The sequence below is a fragment of the Notechis scutatus genome, chromosome 1 (assembly GCF_049901735.1).
Source record: "Notechis scutatus isolate UNSWTSFEM ecotype Mainland chromosome 1, rNotScu1.2, whole genome shotgun sequence".
Classification (NCBI taxonomy): Eukaryota; Metazoa; Chordata; class Lepidosauria; order Squamata; family Elapidae; genus Notechis; species Notechis scutatus.
This window is the reverse complement of record NC_142009.1, coordinates 302,514,359-302,535,502: the sequence shown is the minus strand read 5'-3', so window position 1 is coordinate 302,535,502 and position 21,144 is coordinate 302,514,359. Positions and strand designations below refer to the sequence as shown.

General features: G+C 36.6%; 1 protein-coding gene across 3 annotated transcripts in view; it reads left to right on the top strand.

The window, feature by feature from the left end:
* SYNE3 (spectrin repeat containing nuclear envelope family member 3) overlaps positions 1-21,144 on the top strand; it is a 91,856-nt gene that overhangs the window by 12,633 nt on the left and 58,079 nt on the right. For all 3 annotated transcript variants that reach the window (XM_087952133.1, XM_087952135.1, XM_087952134.1), the window contains exons 2-4: positions 15,166-15,323; positions 18,891-19,063; positions 20,737-21,046. In XM_087952133.1, the coding sequence (XP_087808259.1) occupies positions 15,166-15,323; positions 18,891-19,063; positions 20,737-21,046 (641 nt within the window). The remainder of the gene's footprint in view (positions 1-15,165; positions 15,324-18,890; positions 19,064-20,736; positions 21,047-21,144) is intronic.

Below are 21,144 nucleotides of genomic sequence, written 5' to 3'. Positions count from 1 at the left end.
GACTCCTGAAAAACATTAGTTCTGGCCAAAGAATTCCTTCAGGTAGGCTACAGGGTAAGCTGCAGTGTTACAAAACGGAACAGTTTTAAATACCAGACAAAGCATCATATTATGCATAGTTAAGTAATTTAATTCTTATTGAACCAAACCAGATTTGATTTTGGCTTTACCCACTTCCTTGCTACAGCCTCACCCAATTTTTGTTTAATTCAAAACTAAGCAGTGGATTGGATTCCAGGGCCATATTATGTTGCTGAACGTTGGCATCACTATGAAGGAGGATTGCAAGCTTCAAAAATGGTTTGGAGGAAGTATTTTAGATTTTGTGCAAATAAAACACCCCCTCTTTCTCTCCATTAAAACAGCCTCACTTTTTCTGTGCAAAGCTAAAATAATGTTGCTGTTACTTTAAGAGTCAGATTAATAAGTCAGGTTCTTAAAGCAGCTGCATCATTTTTTCCCAAGATCTCCTGGAAAATAAAATAGTTTTCAGTCAAGGAGAAATGAAAGAAATACAATGAAATGTATCCTTTTTGTTCTATTGTTCTGGATGAATTTCTTGCTCATTCCCAAGTGAGAGTGACATAAATGTTTATAGGACAAAAACATGATTTCTTCCTAAATTAAATGCAGATCAGTGCAACACTGACAGTTTGGAGGTCTTCGTCCTGATTAGTCAACAAGTTTTTAATACAGGAAATAAGTCTTCAGGTTAATTGCTGATGATAGGAACAGCAATCAAGAATATTAAATTTGTTTGTTTATTTATTTATCCTATTTCTAAACTGCTTATCACCCTCAGAGATGTCTAAGAGGTAGCAATCTCCCTAAAATTTGCTGCTCAAAATCATGTAGTTGTGATGGGCAGCCTAAAAACTGAATGAATGAATGAATGAGTTAGTGCGTTGATCTTTGTCTAGTAGTGCATTGATAGTGGACAGGTTGGAACTACATTGAGTTACCTATTAATGGTTGTAAATATGTTTTGTAGGTAGCTCACCCAAAGCAGGGTGAGTGTATCCTATTTCAGCAAACTGTGCTGGGATTAATATAAGAAAAAGAGCAATATATTTTTTAATTATGATGAATCAAAATGTCAAAAAAGTCATGAGTTGTTTGACATTCTTTAGAATCCTAACCTCTGCAGGACTATTAAAAAGTTGTAGAAAGTATGAAAAAAGGTTAGATATTGGAGACCCCAAAAAGCAATGTTTAGTACTTGGAGAACAGGATGTATTAGAAGACTAAATTCCAACAAGAACTGCGGAAGTTAAGGAATACAAAAAGGCCTATTATTAATGGCCTATTATTAGGCTAATTAGGGAACCCCCAAGGAGAAAAAAACACCCCACCAAAACTGACAGGACAAGCTATTGTATATAAATAGATAGCAAACCCCAGTTTCTTCTAGAACTAAAGATGTTTCCTAGTCAGGTAATGAAATGTCTGCAAGAAAATAATCAAACTAGCACCAAGGACTCCACTGGCCTATCATTTGAAAAAAATCATTTTACACATAAAGTATATATAAAACACATATGTTCTAAATCTTTAAATAAAATAGACATATTTTCTGTTAGTAAGACAAAAAATACAAAGAAATATGGGAGATTTTCAACATGACAAAGACATTATTTACTACTTGTTAAAAATTAGGCACTGGGAAATATTCCAAAGAGATTCTGGGACAAGAATTCAACTCCAGTCTTCAACACTGGACAAGACAATTCTTCTCTTTCTAAGTAGGTCTTTGATTATCCAATACCTTCCAGACATGTTGGAATACAGTTACCATCCTCTTAAGTTGAGTTGAATGGAACTGACAAGAATTGCAGTCTTAAGACTTCTGGAAGGCTACAGATTGGAGAGGTCTGACACAGCAGCCTATATAATTTCATTTAATTTAGATAAGATACTTTTCAATAAAATCTTTGTAGGCATAACACTATTAAGACATTGAGTTTCATCCAAACAACAGGCTGTGCTTTAAGAAATGAGCTTTAAAGATAAATCTAATCTCTTCATTATTTGTTGAAACCCATATTGAGACCAAAAAATCAAACTGCATTTTCCAAGGAAGCCATCAGCCTGCATAAAAAGGAAGGTAATGACTCATGGGAAAATGAACTGTTCTCCAATAAATAGCCTCGCCCCATTTTATGATGGGTGCTTCTGGCTTATTCTATAGGAAGTGAAATTGTTTTTTCCATTAGTGAATTTTGCCATACTGATGTTTATGCCTATAGCAAATGTGGTCTTTGATCACTTAGCTTCACCCATATTCTGCAGAACTTAATGTTTTAATTGCTTTTCGTGGAAAATATGGTGTTTTCTACAGTACATGTAAACTTCCGTCTTGTTTTTTTTTTCCCCAGTAAATGATGCAGATGTTTTTTTTAAACAAATTTTATTAATTTTAAAGACAAACAAATCATCATTAACCATTACATACTTAAACCTTTTTCCATTATAAATTTTACAAGTCAAATAAAACCTTATTTTATACAATATAATTCTATTTTAAACCATTTCCATATGAGCATACAAATACCTCTTATCCAATTTCTCTTTACTTCTCTTTACTCTTATTCAATTTCACTATTATTATTTCATCTATTTCTTTCTGACTTGGTTACCATTATTCTCATTCTATATTTCTGCAAGGTTTTATTAATTCTCCCAAAAACATAAACACACAACACACAAACATATAAAAAATCTTTTAGGAAAGTAACTTGGCCCCAAGTACCTCTCTCTACATGGACTTCAATTATATTCATGCTCATCTTACATGTCATTACCTATTTTATTTACCATTCTATGTCTTCTATATTAGCTTCTCCACACATTTCACTCTTCTTAATTCTATCTTATTTAATCCATCTTAATTTGAGTCATTATATTTGTATCTTTTGTCCATTCTTTATTATCCCTTTGTCTCATTCCTTATAATAATAATAAAAAGAATTTCTCCTGAAATCACTAATCAGAGTATGATGCCTTTCTATCTTCCCCCTAAATTAATTAGATTAACATTTAAAATAACACCTAATACCCAATCTGATTCTGCTTGGTACATTCTATCTACTAATTTTTTTTTTAATAAAAGAAAAATAATAAATCCAAAATGATTAAATACATAGTTAAATAATAGATCTAAATATTGAATCTTATAACATTCCCATTGCCTTTTCCAAAGACAAATGCTACAATAATAATTTTATAATAACATCAATACCATAGTCATATTAAACTCTTTAATTAAAACTCAATATTCTAAACATTCCCTTTAATATTTTATTCAATTTTAAAATCAATCATTACTAAACATTTCAACATTTTAATCTCTTATTAACTCTTAAACCATTCTAATTTTCTATTTCTGATACAAATGCTACAATACCATCTTATGTACCTTGCAAAATCTTTTTTAAAGAAATTGTACTTTACCCTTTGTCCCTAAAAAATTCCTCTTTTCCCATCTGATTTCAAAACTTTGTGGCTTTTCTCCACCTTTTCCCTTTCTTTCTTCCCCCACCAGACCTTTCTACCCCTCCTTCTCTAGCCTCTGCCTTACTGGCTTCCCTTCTCTGTTGTGTTCCTTTTTCTTTTGTTTACTATCATTATATTGATTTTGCACCTTATTTTTCTCTTTCTTGAGTGTTTTTTAAATCTTAAGTCCTTCATTTTCCTTCCTTTCTTTCTTCCTTCTTTCTTAGTTAAATTTTGAAATTCATTAAAGATGGCTTCTTCTTCTTCTTCTTCTTCTTCTTCTTCTTCTTCTTCTTCTTCTTCTTCTTCTTCTTCTTCTTCTTCTTCTTCTTCTTCTGCTGCTGCTGCTGCTGCCTCCATCTGTTGTAGTGTTTGTTGATAGTTAGCAAGCGCCATTTCTAAAAAAGGAAGGCTTCTTTCACCCATCTTTGCCATCTTTTTTGTTTGCTCATATTCTTTTCTCAGTTCCTCAGCAAAAAAAAGCCATTATAAATCTTTTCTCCCCCCTCTTTCTTCTTGCAACAACCAAGATATTTCAAAAAAATAGAACAATCCCAAGGTCCTCAATCAATCCAAGCCAAGACAAAGTTCTCACTTTCTCTTCCTGGGGTAGTATCAATCAAAAAAAAAGAAAGTCCAAATCTGTATCTTAAAGCCTTATTGGAATATATTTCAGTCTTCAAATCCTTAAGGCATCTCCTCCAACAAAATCTTAACATATAAATATATTTTTGTCCTCTCCCTTCCCACTTATCACATAAAGCCAGTTTAACCTGAAAAAGACAAGTTTCTCAGTATCCACTTGTTGATTCTGTAGGGAAGGAGAGTAAACTTTCCTTTCAGCACCTCAAAATTGCCGCTTATTTTCTCTTCTGGAAAGAATCATTCAAAAAGCCATAATTTCCAGGAATTATGTTAAATATGTCTTAGAGTCCTGGGTCAACCAAGAAAAACTTTCACTCTCAAAGGCTTTCTCCTCTTCCTCCTGCGCATTCTTACCCAGCTGCCGGCTTCTTTGTGGCGGCCATTGCGGCCGCTGCACCGTCTTGGGAAAAGGGGTTCTGCCGGCTGGGGAGGGGGTCTGCAACACCCCAAACCCCTCTCCGGATCCCCCTATCTTCAGCCGCCCCTGCAGGGCGGCCTTAGCTCAAACCCGTCCGGATCGGAGCACCAAAAACGGCTAGCACAGCAGGGATCGCGCAGTGTCGCGAATCCCTGCCGCCGCGGCCGACAAACCGGAAGTTGTAGTAAATGATGCAGATTTGATTAAGTACAGATGAGTTGGAATTAAGCAAGTAAATTCTTTCCAAACTAGGGTGAAATAAGGGCAGTCCTCCCATATTTCCAGTGTTATGGGTAGATGTATGCATTTGAGCATCTGGCATTTGAAATTTTCTTTCTGTATATGGATAGTTCTTTGAGTTTGAATTGTCTTGGAAGGGAATCAAAGTAAGTTGTTTGTGCTTGGATCACCTGGGGGTGAAGGCTTTATAGGACTTCACATAACCCAAACCTTAAAGCAGTTCTTTACTAATGAACCTTGGGGATGCTACTGTAGATAAAGGAGCAAGTCATACAAGATCTCACAATATTGAACATGACATACAGTTAAATAACAAGGCAAACAATATGGGGTAGTTTGGGATTAAGAAGCAATACATGTTTGTATCAGAACCTCTCATTCAGCATCCTATCCTTCCACAAGGGTTCAGTGATAACATTTTGTCTTCTCTCTTTATATTTCATAAAAGTTTCTTTTAATCTTTTGTAAGCTTAAAATATATGTATCTGGGTTTTTTAAAATTTTTTAATTTAATTTAGGAAAGCATATATTTGTGAGTAATTCAAACCAGTAATTCATCAGCTGCAACAGTGAAAAGTAACACTAACTTCTCCATGGAGATTTAGAAATCATCTGCAGATGTCCATATAGTTTTCTTAAGTTTTCGCGGGTACTTACATGTATGGTATTCAGCTTTGTTTAGGTATTTTCCCACATCATTATAGTTGTGCTTTTAAAGTTGTAGCAACGTTTTGGCATAATCTCATCTGCCATCATCAGGCTTCTGTATTGTGTTCGTCTGGACAGACGATACAGACCAACTACAATACAGAAGCCTAATGATGGCAGATGAAATTCTGCCGAAACATTGCTACAACTTCTAAAAAGCACAACCATAATGACATGGAAAATACCCAAACAAAGCTTGATACCATACATGTCAGTACCCGCAAAACTTAAGAAAACATACATACATACATACATACATACATACATATACATACATACATGAATAAAATCGATCTGCAAGTCATTATATTCCATGTGATAAGGAAAAAAGTGGATATTTTTCCACTGGTTAATTGTTCTAACTGTCAGGAAATTTCTCCTTAGTTCCAAGTTGCTTCTCTCCTTGATTAGTTTCCACCCATTGCTTCTTGTCCTTAAGGAGGCAGACAAGAACCAATCTTAAGGAGGGCAGCCTCCCCCGCCCCCATGATCTGAAATGCATAAATGTTTAAATGGACCTTGAAGTCTGCTAAAGTAATATAATGGTATGTGGAAGTGACCTTGAGGAATGAGGGGAAGAGATGCTGCCTAGGAAACGATCTGACAAGAGAAGGAGGAGTTGACTGTCAGAGGAAGAAACTTGAGCAATTAAAAGTGGTGGCAGGAGATTTGTGCTTTTATATTTTTGAGATTCTATTAATGTTGCCTTACAATAAAGTAGAATTAGCTCATCTGGCTGAGTTTTCGGTCTAGTTTACCTGGGAGAATTGACAAGCAGTGAACAGGTTTGTGAGAATTATTATTTTTTTAATTCTGTCAAAGTAACTGCAAGGAACACCTTTTCATAGACTTTGGGGAGAAACTAAGCCTGCTATTCCTGCAATTTGGGAAGTATTTATGAGGATATTTATTAGGAAAACCTTGAACTTATGTGTAGATCTAATTTCATCTTTGTGTTTTACATGTGTGTGCAATTACTGATCAAAACTGACTAAAGCTATTTTATTCTGTTTTTCTGTTTTAGTATCTGCAGTTTCTAGCAGCATAAAAATTACTGATTAAAACAAAGCCAGACAAAGCAAAATATATCCCTATTAATCAACTAAAGCTTAATATATGGTAATTTACTGATTAAATCAATTAACAGCTACATTTTCTGTGCTATCATTCTTTTTATCTACTGAATTAATGAATAAAGTTTAAAAAGGCAGTAATATTTTATATAGTCCCTATAACATTGAAGTAAACTGTTCCATGGAATTTTAATAAAAAGATTAGTGACCTCTGGATGAATAAGGTCACCATGAAAGAAATGGTGGCAGGTTAATGAGAGCAGATATTTATAATATGGTCTGCAACAATAAGTTTTTCTTTGTTATAGGTTGCCAAAAAATGCTGCAAAGCTTAAGAAGTGACCGCTTAGTTTTTATAGAGTGGGGCCCTTGGTAGTCACTGAGCTTGGTTGATTTCTTGCAGACATTTCATTACCCAACATGGTAACATCATCAGAACTAGAAGGGATTGTGAGGTTGCTATCGGTTAGGCTTATGGTTATGAACCAGTGGACTGCATTAAAAAGGAGAGGAAAATAATATGTCTTAGAATTAATATCCATAAAAAGGAATTGGATAAAATTCATCCATCACATTTAACTTTGGTATTTTAATTATCTGAATTAACCCATTTGTACAATATGTTCAATCAAAAACTAATCAAATGAGTCACCTATAACAAAAACAATATCAGTGTGATTAGAAAACCAGCTAAGTATATTATGCAAATATATCTATTGACTCATTAAATGAATTGCAAAAGAGTGTGGTGGGAACAAAGCCATAGTAGGACAACTAGGCTTTATATTATATTATGTCTTCTCTGACTTACTACTGAGGATTAGCATAATTGGACAGATGCAGAAACCAACTTTATAGACAGTGACACATCTGAGTGAAAGTTGGGTCAGTTTTTATTTACATTGGGGCTACAAAATCTGGTTTGCAAAAATCCATGTAACTATAGCAACATTTAAATTTTCTGTACCTACTTTGTGCCATCTAATAGTCATCCAGATCAGGGGTTTCCAACCTTGGCAACTTTAAGCCTGGTGGACTTCAATTCCCAGATTCCCTAGCCAGCAAAGCTTAAAGTCCATCAGGCTTAAAGTTGCCAAGGTTGGAAACCCCTGATCCAGATTTTTGCAATCTCATGCCAGTATCCCTATTTCTACCTTATGTGGTCTATCTGCATTAGATTTTCCAAAGTTATTGATTCCCTCAGGGAAGAAGAGTGGTTACTGTATCATCATCAACAACAAACTGGTTTGACAGCAATACAAGATCTTGTATTGGGGGCAATCAGTATCAGGCTGCTGTTTCCTTTATGTCACACTCATCCTTCTCACTACTCCATAGGCCAGGGGTCTTCAAACTTGACAGCTTTAAGACTTGTGGACTTCAACTCCCAGAATTCCTCCCCCAGTCATGTTATCTCAAGTATCCTGGGAGTTGAAGTCCGCAAGTCTTAAAGCTGCCAAGTTTGAAGGCCCTTGCCATAGGCTTTTCCATCCAACAACAGCTGAATCAGCATTTAGCTGCGCTCCGAGGACTCCCGTAAAGGATAGGATCCACCTGTTTCCAAAATCGGGAGCGTACTATCAAATCCAGTACCTGTCAATAGTGGTGTTCCCCAAGGCAGTGTTCTAGGACCAACTCTCTTCATACTCTACATAAACGACCTCTGTGATCATATTAAGAGCAATTGCGTTCTTTTCGCTGATGATGTAAAGCTGTTCAATACCACAGACAATACTGCTACCCTACAAAAAGATCTTGACTATGTATCAGAGTGGTCAAACAAATGGCAACTTCAAATCTCAACAAATAAATGCTCTGTCTTACATATTGGCAAAAAAAAATCAGAAAATAAAATACAAGCTGAATAGTCAAGATCTTGTTGATGACTCTAGCTCTGTAAAGGACCTTGGAATACTCACCTCTAATGATCTAAGTGCTAGAGCCCACTGCAACTACATAGCCAAAAAGGCATTAGAGTTGTTAACCTAATCCTACGTAGCTTTTTCTCTGGTAATATCACACTACTAACCAGAGCATACAAAACATTTGCTAGACCAATACTCGAATACAGTTCATCAGTCTGGAACCCACACTACGTATCTGATATTAGCACAATTGAGAAAGTCCAGAAATATTTCACAAGAAGAGTTCTCCTCTCCTCTACTAGTTGTAGAATACCTTATGCCACCAGACTTGAAATTCTAGAACTTGAAAACCTTGAATTACGCCGTCTTCGGTCTGACTTAAGCATGGTATATAAAATCATACATTGCAATGTCCTACCTGTCAATGAATACTTCAGCTTCAACCATAACAACACAAGAGCACACAATAGATACAAACTCAAAGTAAACCGCACCAAACTTGATTGCAGGAAATACGACTTCAGCAATAGAGTGGTCAATGTCTGGAATACTCTACCCGACTCTGTAGTTTCTTCCCAAACCCCAAAAACTTTAACCTTAGACTGTCTACTATTGACCTCACCCCTTTCCTAAGAGGCCTGTAGGGGGCGTGCATAAGCGCACCAACATGCCTACCGTCCCTGTCCTATTGTTTCTCTTATTCTTTTATTTTTCTTATATGTACCCATTTCATGTATTCACAACTATGTATACATTTATACTTATTATCTTGTAAACAATTGGCAAATCAAATAAATAAATAAATAAATAAAATAAAATAAAATAAAATAAAATAAAATAAAATAAAATAAAATCAGAAGCAGCAGGCTTCCAACAAATGCCACTTGTGAGGAAACAACAAGGGTAGAAGGCTTTTACATATTTTGCAGTTGGACTTCTGAAGCTTAGCATGACTTGCTAAAATAAAGAATGAACATTCACCCATGAATACAACTCTGATTTCAATGGCATTTGGACAGGGCAAAATATAAATATATCACTTTTATTTATTCTATTTTAATACCAATATGACAAGGGTTTTCAGACTTGATGGAACTGCTGCTGTCTGTCATAGGCTTGCCCAGGCAAAGCAAGGAGCAAAGTTTTGCTTCTGCTTCGCTTGGGCAAGTCTGCAGCTGGTTTGCCCAGGCTAAGTCAGGAGCAAAGCCCAGAGTGAGTTTTGAGATTCTGGGTAGAGTTTTAAAAGATATGTGTGTAGCTCTATCTAAATTGGACTTTCAGAATGATATAAATGCTCATATTTGAACAGATATTTCTGGGTTTCTGTTCAGTTGCTTTTAAATATAACATAGGTGATTCTTCTTCTGTTGGTGGCGATTGTTTTCCAACCTATGAATACCCTGGCAAAAGGCTTAGAATCATGAATTAAGACCTTGGAAGTCTTCTAGTCCAAGCAATGCTAGCAACAATGGGATATAGAATAACAAAGTTGGAAGGAATCTTGCTCAAGCAGGAAACCCTATAACATTTCAGACAAATGGTTGCCCAATTTCTTCTAGAAACTTCCATTGTTGGATAATTCACAACTTCTGGCAGCAAGTTGCTCCACTGATTAATTGTTCTAACGGTCAGGAAATTTCTCCTTAGTTCTAGGTTGCTTCTCTCCTTGATTAGTTTCCACCCCTTGTTTCTTGTCCTGCCTTCAGGTGCTTTGGAGAATAGCTTGACTCCCTCTTCTTTGTGGCAACCCCTGAGATATTGAAACACTGCTATCATGCCACCCCTAGTCCTTCTTTTCATTAAACTAGACATATCCAATTCCAGCAACTGTTCTTTATATGTTTTAGCCTACTGTCCTCTAATCATCTTTGTTGCTCTTCTCTGCACTCTTTCTAGAGTCTTGACAACTTTTTTACATCGTAGTGACCAAAATTGGATGTGGTACTCCAAGTGTGGTCTTACCATGGCATGGATCAATATAATCTGACGGCAGAAGGACAGAATATGGAGCTGCCCTCTTAGCAGAACTGGATGTGCCCAGTAGATGGCAAAGGAACTGCTTCTGGGATTGAAAACTTATGTTTGTAATCCAGCACATTCCTGGGCACACACAAAAACACATTTGCATAGACATAGTAGGAGTACTTTATGGAAAATAGAAGTGCAGGCAAAAGTGAGTCATAAAGAAATAGCCTATTTTACTTTGTTCCCGAATATACAGTATACGCCTTAGCTCTAAATATATCTGCGATATGAAGGATGTTGATTTTGTTTCTGAAAAAAAAACACAGATGAAGTTGTCAGTAGCTGCCTTATCTACTTGGTCAGGCAAGTTTTTGCACTACTGGTGTTTGTTTTTGTCAGTGCTATTTTTCAGCGTAACCTACTTGGGGCCCAGACTGTCATGAAAAGGCATGGAATGGCTGAATTGTCTAGAAGTATGTAGCTTTGGGACTATTGCAAAATTAAGTTCAGAACAATTTTGTTCAGAGAATCTTAACTAATGAACTTTGTCCATATAGCAAAATAGCAAAGATTGTTCTCTTTGAGCCAATTCTTATTGCTTCCAACTTCAATGTGATACTTTTGCATGTGAATTTCATTTGTGATGGCAAACATCCATTTTACAGGGCTGGTGATTAATACCCAAGTCTAAACACAGTTGAGCTTTATTGTAGAATTCTTTATTTCTAATCTAAATGAGGTTTAGGTTAAGGTTTGTAAAATAAGTATGTAAACAACACTTTCTACATTTAGGAAAATGAAATCATGGGATGGGGTGCAGGAAATGAGTGAAGGATGAACATAGCCACAGACTAATTAAATACAATATAGAATTTTTCTTGTAGGGATTTTTTTTAAAGCAAATTGTAATTCATATCTCCAAGATTCATAATAATTTGGAACACCATTCTACTTTGGATTATATCCTTGTCCCCTAAATATCGTGTGAAAAAATCCTGGTATTTGGGGAAATTGCATACAAGATTATATTTCAGCTAGATGATTTACAAATGTATGCTAAATTTACAAGTACACACACATAAAGTCACATACTCACAGCCTGTAAGTCATGTGTTTCTAACAAATAGAAACAAAGCTATCTAGCTTCTTTCTTTCTTTCTTTCTTTCTTTCTTTCTTTCTTTCTTTCTTTCTTTCTTTCTTTCTTTCTTTCTTTCTTTCTTTCTTTCTTTCTTCATCTTTAATGCATTCAATTTACTTTGTTCTTCTAATGTACCCAAGCCACATAATTAAGTGAGCAAAAACATTCTTTTGCACACATGTTTTTGCATGTTTCAGAAATATTCATTCTACACCATAAACTACACACTGTTCACAACTGCACTGCTTAAAATGTCAGTGCACAAAAGCAGTACACAACTGTACTGCTTAAAATCTTAAAACATTGGTATAAATTTAAAACTTCAACATTATTATTTAGCAACATTTTCTCAGTCAACTTCTGGTTTTTTTTTTTTTAGCTTTAATTCTTGATCTTCGTCTAGCCCTATACCTGTGCCCTATTCTAATCCAGTTATTTTGATAAATGTGTTTAGATGGAGCTTTAGAGTTTATCTAGAGAGTTTACTTTGTATCTTTTAAGTAACTGAACAATATACTATTATGGGACTTGATTTTTTAATCAGAAATATATAAAAATCATTTGCAACACTGATGAGAACAAATATGAATGAAGAAAATGAAAAGTCATATATATATGATAAAATTTTTATTTTTATTTATTTATTTGATTTGTCAATCGCTTACAAGATAATAGATATAAGTATAAACATGAGTTTATAGGAAATAGGTACGAACAAATGGGGACAATAGGACAGGGACGGTAGGCACAATGGTGCACTTATGCATATCTCTAATCAGGACAATTAGAATGATAGCTTATAGCGTTCTGAATTTTCAACTACTTCCACTTTTTTCATCCCTGTTCCTCCCAAGCCTTCAAAGTTGTTTATTATATTTTTAAATAGTATCAAGATTTAAAGACCTAGACAATCAGAAACCTTTTAATAAAAGAAGCCCTCCTCCTTTCAATGGTGCAGAGTTTTCCTCTCTCCAGATAAAGTCCATCACCTCTAGCCAGTTTAGAATTATGGGAGCTATTCTTTAGAAAAGCAGGGGTGGGGGAGGCTGAATACAGTATTTTAAATATGTACAAAATATTCTACAATTTCCTTTCAAGAGTTTTACGTAAGAGTTTGCATTATTTTTGATTTAACTCAAAAAAATGTCCTTAATTTACAACTCTTTAAAGCAGTTGCATCTTTTCCTGGGATTCCAAGGCACCTGCTAGAAGAGCCTGAGAAAAACAATGATGCATCGAGACTCTTCTGTATATTAAAGCACCTTTTCACAATGAAGTCTGAAGCACTTCAAAGTCCACATGAACCAACAGCTTCCATCGATGCTGCTTTTTTGGAAGAGGGGAGGCGTGCAGAGTTTTCTTTTATGCATTTTCAATTGTCACCACAAAATATTATCTTTTTTTCTTCATTGTGAAGAAACACACCCAGTCCCTAAATGAACCCTGCCTTCTGTAAAGGAAGCTTCCTCTTTGCGCCAAGTTCCAATGTATTACATGCCTGAGGACATTTGTGCTGTGAGATTGTTAAACAAGAATGAGGAGTGGCAATAAAAACAAAATAATGACTTTCAAACATCAGGTGTAACTTAGTTGTGATCCCCTTGACGGAAATGACAGAAGCATATTTTATCCCAGCGTAAATCATTTGTGATCTCATAAGACAATGTGCGCAATTCACACCAATTCTTCTTCCCTCTTGTACACGGGTGGGCTTCAAAAATTTAGCAAAGATGTTCTACCTGGTTGCTGGGTGGATGTGGCCATGGCGGGCATGGCCTAGTCGGCCTCCTGCACCATAGCGGGGAGGCGTTTTTGCCCTCCCCGGGCTCCAGAGGCTTTCCTCAAGCCTCCGTGAGAGCAAAAACTGCCCCTGGGCTCCAGAGGCTTTCTGGAAGCTGGAAAGAGGCCCATTTCCAGCCTTCCCGAACCTCCAGGAGGCCTGTTTTTCACCCTCTGCGAGCCTCTGTGTGCACCCTGTACTTACCTGCAACCAAAACAGGCCGTGTGGGGACTCCTGGGAGGGGAGGCATATGCGGGGCCAGCCAAGAGTGGGATTTGGGGGTTCTCCAAACTGCACAGAGTGTTAACTAGGGGCTCTCCCGAACCCCTGCAAACCCCCAGCAGCCCATTCTTGCTCTTGTAGCAGGCCCAGCACTTCACCCACTGAAGTTTATGGGACTCCCAGAATAATATAACAATGATTTTTATATCAGTGGCATGTAAAAATCTGAGATTATAAATAGAAGGACTTTATACTAGCACAAAAACTTAATCTATTATGGTAAGCTTAGAGGATATACCATGCAAGGAACCAGGGAAGAACTTAATTATATCTTTTAAAGAAGAACAAATAGAACCAAGGAATTATTATTAGATACTGTAATGGTATGTACCTTGAGAGACAGGGAAGACCTGCAGGCAGGAGGACAGTTGGCTAAGAGGCAGCTTAGTCTGCAAAAGGAATGTGGACATGGCAAACATCTCAGAAAGGATCCTCCCTAGTTTTTGTAAAAATGTATTAGTATCACATAAATATGTAGAGGAGCTACATGCCATTCATGTAAATCCGTGCATACAGTGGATCCATTTAAGAATTAGTCATATAGATTACTGACAAAGGGGATATGGAAGTTCAAAACAAAGGTTCAGTTCTTCAAATTGTAGGCATGAGCCTACAATTAGATTCTTTTTAATATGTTGGCAAAAGTGATGGTAGTGGGGCTTATGATAGTATCTACAGTATGTAGAAGTAGCAGGGTGAGAAAACGTGCTTTCTGACGTGCTAATTTTATAGCTGATTTGGATGTGAAGGCGATTTGTCTGTGACATCTGTCACCCCATTGATCACCAGGGTTGACTCAGCTGATCTGGCTGGCTACATGGGTGTCTCCTTTCTCTCTTACCGTTCCATGTGTGTCCTTTCTGAAGCTGCGTGCTTGGTGGAAGAGATGGCCATCTCAGATAGGAGTGTGCCAATATTCGGTCAAGGGTATAAGATAGCTGCACTCCCCTACTAGAACTTCCAAACAAGCTCATACTTGATTTATTGTAATGATTGATTGGTTGATACCTAGGAGATTTTTGGTCATGCATTTGATCATGTAAATCTGTATCTACAGTGTGACCCCATTTTGAAAATCAGATCTAAAGTTTGAAATCTGAGTGGTGCGGTGGTCTGGAGGTAAGGCTCTTGCCTCACAATCAGGAGGTTGTGAGTTCGATCCTAAGTAGAGGCAGATATTTCTCTCTGTGTACACAATGAGAATATATCTGCTGAATATAACTCCACATTGGCGACAGAAAGGGAATGCGGCCAGTAAACACTCAGATCCATTCAGTTTCCCAGACTACACCCCACAAGGGATTATGGGGTCATTAAACAGAGATGATGATGATCTAAAGTTTGAAATCTATATCAATTTAACTGAGCTTAGTGGGACTTATTTATTGATTAACACTATTACTTAACATTATTCACACTTCGAATAATGTAAGTGATAGTGTCGCTGGCTTTGATATCTCCACCTAACACACCAAACTTGCTCTGCATTAAAGAACCTTGCACCCTATCTCTACTCCTCCTGTTTAAAATGGTTTTATGTTCATTTCTCTCTGCCTAGTCTCTTCTAATGCAATGATCCAGCAGTCACAGAATGAATTTGACAGCAGTGTGGAGAAAGCAGAAGATTGGATGAAGACCATCCAGGAGAGACTGCGGATCAATGATAATACTAAAGGGCCTCGGTCTGCCTTGGAGGCTAGACTCAGGGACACAGAGGTAAAAGAACCATCTTTGCAGATACAATATTTTTTATAGCTGTGATTATTATACGAAGGCATGTTCTGAAATCTTGCTTCCATTGCCCCTCCTGACTCAGATGCACAATAGAGACACCAAAACAATGATGCCAATATGTATAGTGTGATACACACAGAGTGAAAAGAAACCAATGACCTTCCCATGCAAATTGCCTCTGGTTCCTTCTATTCAAAAGTACTGGTAGTGCTCCACTTAGGACCACAATTGAGCCCCAAATTTCTGTTGTTAAGTGAGACATTTGTTAAGTGAATGTTGAATCTGGCTTCCCCATTGACTTTGTTTGTCAGAAGGCTGCAAAAGGTGATCCTGGGACACTGCAATTCGTCATAAATATGAGTTGGTTGCCAAGCATCCAAATTTTGAACATGTGACCATTTGGATGCTGTAATGGTCGTAAGTGTGAAACATAATCATAAGTAACTTTTTTCAGTGCCATTGTATACATGGTTATATAATCCCCTTTCAAATAGTCCACAATACATAAATAAGAATAAGACATATTAGAGATAAATAGAATTTGGCAAAAGTCTCCTATGTACTATACCAGTGGTGGCTAACCTTTTTGGGCTTCTGTGCCAAAAATTGTGTGCGCGCTTGCACGCTTGCTTTGCGTGCCAGCACCCAGAAGGCAATGCGTGGCCCCCATGCCCCTATGCATACATGTGCAATCCCCACCCACCCACCCACGCCACCCCCTTACCTGCACTGCGCCTAATAACTGATTTTCGGCTGGTTTGAGGCCTTTTTCAGCCTCCCAGAGGCTTGAAGGCTTCTGCAGGCTTTGCAGGCCGAAAACTAGCCCTGTTTCGTCACTTCTGGTATTTTCAGAAAAACAGGAAGTAATGAAACGGGGCTAGTTTTTGGCCTGCAAAGCGTGCAGAAGCCTTCCTCAAGTCTTTGGGAGGCTGAAAAAGGCCTAAAACCGGCCGAAAATCAGCTATGAGGCGTGCGCATGCACAGTGAGGCAAGTTTGCCTGCAACTCGCATGCCAGCACAAATGGCTCTGCATGCCACCTGTGGCATGCGTGCCATAGGTTCACCATCACGGTACTATACAATTCATTCTCCAAGTGTGGATTCTCCTGGAACTAATGTAGCATTCATCCATTCACAAGAGGAAAGTGGGAATAAACTCAGGGAAACCTCATATCCGTTGTGCTATTATACCTTGCAATTAGCAACAGAAAAGTGCAGAAAAGATTGTGGGAAAGGAGTAAGAAAGTAAAAATCAAAAACGTAAGGCAGGAGGTAAGAAAAAGAAAACCCTACTAAAATTATTTTACAGCAACATTATCCACCATACCTCTCTAAATCTTACTACACTGTCAATCAACCCTTGCAAGGGAATTCCCAGTGTCAACAAAGTAATAATAATAATAAAAAAGATCTTTTGCAGATAAAACATCTAAAGGCAGCACAATGTTTACCTGTCAACCACCAGAGTCCTATGAAAATCTGCTGAATGGCTTTAGAATGATAATTGATTGTTAGGGGTACAGGCTTGGTATTACAGAAATGCTGAAAATAAGGTTGCATCTGCTTTCAAGATCACAAAAGCAGTTCCAAGGGGGGGAGCAGGGGGAGGAAAGAAAAAAGTCACTATTTCAAAATAAATAATCTCAGCAGTATCATCTAATCTGAATAGACTACACACACACACACCCACTTACACTTGCTTTCTTTGCCATACCTACATGCATCTATTCTAGCAGCTCTTTGTCCCCTGTGCATTATTTTTCATAGCAAAACGCACAAAATTGCACTATAAACATGGGGGCGTCTAATTCTGCTTATATATCCTCCTTGCTAGAAGATTAATCTGCAGTTCATTAACTTAATTAAATCAATTGATGTGACTTTCAGTTAAAATGTGCCCCTAATAACATAATCCTAACCCAGCTTTATTTATTTATGTATTTATAATACACACACAAACACAATCTATACTAAATTATGTCAGTTAAAATATCCCTGTGCATGAATTATTTTAAGGCATAGGATGGGAAGATTGAATTAACCCTGTTATGAGAAAGCCTCCCTTTTTTTTTTTTAATAATAAAGTTTTATTTGGGTTTTCACACATACAAAATACAAGTAAAACATCTTTTTTGAAAATAGCATGGTCCCGGGTTGAACTTCTTTATACAGACACAAAACTCAATTTCATGCTCCTTTTTGTATTCTATTCCATATCTTATACTATTTTACATTTTCTATATAGTTTTTCCCCTCTTAATTTTCTCAATTTTATTTTGATTATCTCATCTCAATTCAAATCATTATATTTATACTTTTGTCTGTTCTGTTTCAATTTCATATTATCTTTTCTCATTAAACAAATTTTCTCCTGTAGTTACTAATTGGAGTATGACACCTTTATATCTTTTAATTACATCCATTCAACTCTTATTTAAACTTCAATATATACCTTAAGTTTATGACCTTCAATATAATACATAATACATAACTTCCAATTGAATTCTGCTTGGTACATTCTTATCATACACACTATATTCTTTTTTTTTTTAAAAAAAGAAAGATTGTAAATATATGTAATTATAAACCCTCATTCCATTCCAGTTCAGTTCTATCATCACTATAACATCTTTAACACTTCTTTTCAATTAAATATCATGCTTCCTTAAAAACACATATAATCTCCATAATTAATTTTTCCCTTATTTCTCTTCACATATGTTTTATAAATCATTAAATATACCTTTTGTTACATTTATTTATTGACAAGCATTCCGCTGAATTACGATAGCTATTTTATCAGACATTTAATCATACATTGTTTCATATTTTCTAAAATTATTTCTGCTTCTAATATAACCATACTATCTTATGTACCTTTGCAGAATCCCTTTTTCCATTAAGTTTTCACCCATTATCTCTAAATAGACCCTGTTTCTCTATATTTTGCTTGTCCTTTATAACTTCTTTTCCTTTCTTTCTTCCCTCTCATCTTCTCCCTCCCCTTTTTACCCCCTTGTCTCTCTAGTTCTAATTCTCTCTTCTGCATTTCCCTCTTCTGTTGCTTTCTGATTTTATACTTATTTTTCACTTTTTTGGGGGGGGGAGTTGTTTTCCCCAATCTTAAACTTTCCATTCTCTTTCTCCCCTTTCCTTCCCCCACCCCATCTAATAACATAATCCTAACCCAGCTTTATTTATTTATGTATTTATAATACACACACACACAATTTATATTAAATTATGTAAGTTAAAATATCCCTGTGCATGAATTATTTTAAGGCATAGGATGGGAAGATTGAATTAACCCTGTTATGAGAAAGCCTTCCTTATCCATTTTCTTCCTTCCCATTTACTCACTTAGTGTATTTCCTTCTGTTTACTCTGAATGAAGCAACCATTACTCTATAGTCCATAATTTTCCAATATTAAAAGAGTACGGATCTAGTTTTTTTTCTTTTTAAGTATGTTTCTGAAAAAAGAAACCCACCCCTCATTAAAGAGTTTTAATTTCATGTTTTAATTTCTGTGTACAATTCTTCCTAATAGAAAATTTGTGCATTGGAACCTGAAGGCCGGTTGAAAATAGACCTGGTCCTAATGAAGGCTGATGCTCTGCTTCAGTGTATCAGTGAGGAGCAAAAGCATGAAATATTATCCAGGCTAAAGGATGTTAAAGCCATGTGGGAAGAAACAGCCATATACATTACTCATTGTCACAGGTAAGATTCCCAAATGCCCCCAATTAGGTCTCCCACCAATGGCTTTTAAGAGTTTTCTGAGCAGAAAACTCTTAAGCCAGACAGAAAATGACAATTTTGTCCTCCTTTGTTACCACTTTTTGAAGATTCTGGTTGGTTTTCTAGTTTGCCCATGAAAAACGTATCTGCTATAACTAGGCGAAGCTGGATGGGTAGCAATTAGTCATGGCAAATGAAATATTATCCTTAGAGATTTATCCAGAGATAATAACACAGCATAATAAATCAGTTTAGATCATTTTAAATGGTTCAAATGCCTGCTTTCAGACACCCAAATCATGGGCCTAGATTCCCTTGAAAAAGAGATAAATATGACATAAAGAGAGCATTTGACGCCATGGCGGCCTCCTAGTCTTCATTTAACAAATGGGGATGCCTGCCCCTTTTTGTATACCAATTCTATATGATGGAAGAAAGCAAAATAAATGAATTGTAATAATTGCAGTAGAATCAATATGATAAGAATACAAAGAACCACTGGTGCATTAGCCCAATCTTGACACTACCAGTATTTATAACATTGTAAACAAAAAAAGGCTATTGAAGCAGGAACTTTGTAATTAGGGATGTAATAATTACATATAAACACAGCAAATAAAGTGATATGCTGACCTGAGGAGGAAGTCTTGAAATTCCATATACAGCAACCTCAATTAACAATGGTTGAGGCCACCAGAAGAGCAAGAACCAGAACGTTATAACTCCCTTGACACCTGAAGTGGTAAAAGAGGAGGAGGAGTCTGGTACTTTATGAAATTAATTTGAATAAATGTTTGTGATTTCATAGACTATATTCTTATTTATTTTGTAATATGTTATATGTTTTATTATTAGCCACATTTCTGTAAGAATTTCAGGCAGTAAATTTCCCAGTACTACTGAGATACCAAGGAATGGTCCAAGGTTCTTCTCCATGCAAAACATGTAATCTCTTAGTTTGCTATGAATGTCTTTAACTTTGATAGGCACAGGAATAACAAGTTATATTTTCCCAATTCCAAAATTAAGGCCATCAGAAAGGAAAGAAGTAAACTGCAGCAAAGGAAGAAGATGCCCAAGAATTCTTCAAGGGTTCTTTGCACAGCATTATATCATGGATAATGTACGATTAAAACTAAGTTCATTCAGAACCTCTTTAAAAAGTTGAAAGAACAATAATATGAAAGAAAAGTATATATGCTGGAACTGGAAAGCAACCATCATGGCAGCATTTACATGGAACAGGTTGAGGGCTGTGGACTTGCCTTGACTGGCACTGGTCCGTGGCATGGCAGCAACTGGTCCATGCAAACAAGTGAAGCCCCACCCATAGGATGCAGGCAGCATGCAAAACCATGTCCCCTCCAGTCTGTGGAGAAACCTTTCTCCATGGAACCAGTCCCTGGTGCCCCAAAGGTTGGGCGCCATTGCCTTAAATGAATGCCATATTTTGATTTTGGAATTTATTGGCAAGTACCATTTATATTTTGTAGACTAGTTTAGTGCCCTCTGGATACAAACTATCACCTGCTACTGGTCATACTATCCGAAGACGATATAATGATGTAGTACTGGTCATACTATCTAGAGATGATTCTCTTTAACGTTGGAGAAGGAAGAATTAATGTACCTAACTGTCTTTTTTCTTCCAACAGCCGCATTGAGTGGGTGTGGTTGCATTGGAGTGAATACTTGAAGGCCCAGGATGAATTTTACACCTGGCTTCACAACATGAAGGTGACCTTGGAACCTGACATAGAGTTGCAGCTTGGCTTAAAGGAGAAGCAGTGGCAGCTTAGCCATGCTCAGGTCCTACTGAAAGATGTTCAGAATCGGTCATCTTTGCTGGATCGGCTACTAGAGGAAGCCATATCTCTCTATAACCGAATTGGAGATACAAGTGTTGATGAAGATGCCCGAGAAAAGATGAAGGAGGAATATGAAGAAATCAAGAATGAAGCAGAGGTGAGAAAAATTCAGAGTGAAGGCCAAATAGAAGAGCAAAATAGATGTTACAGTAGGTGTCCTCTGCTCCTGTCCCCTATATTTAATTTGCCTCACAT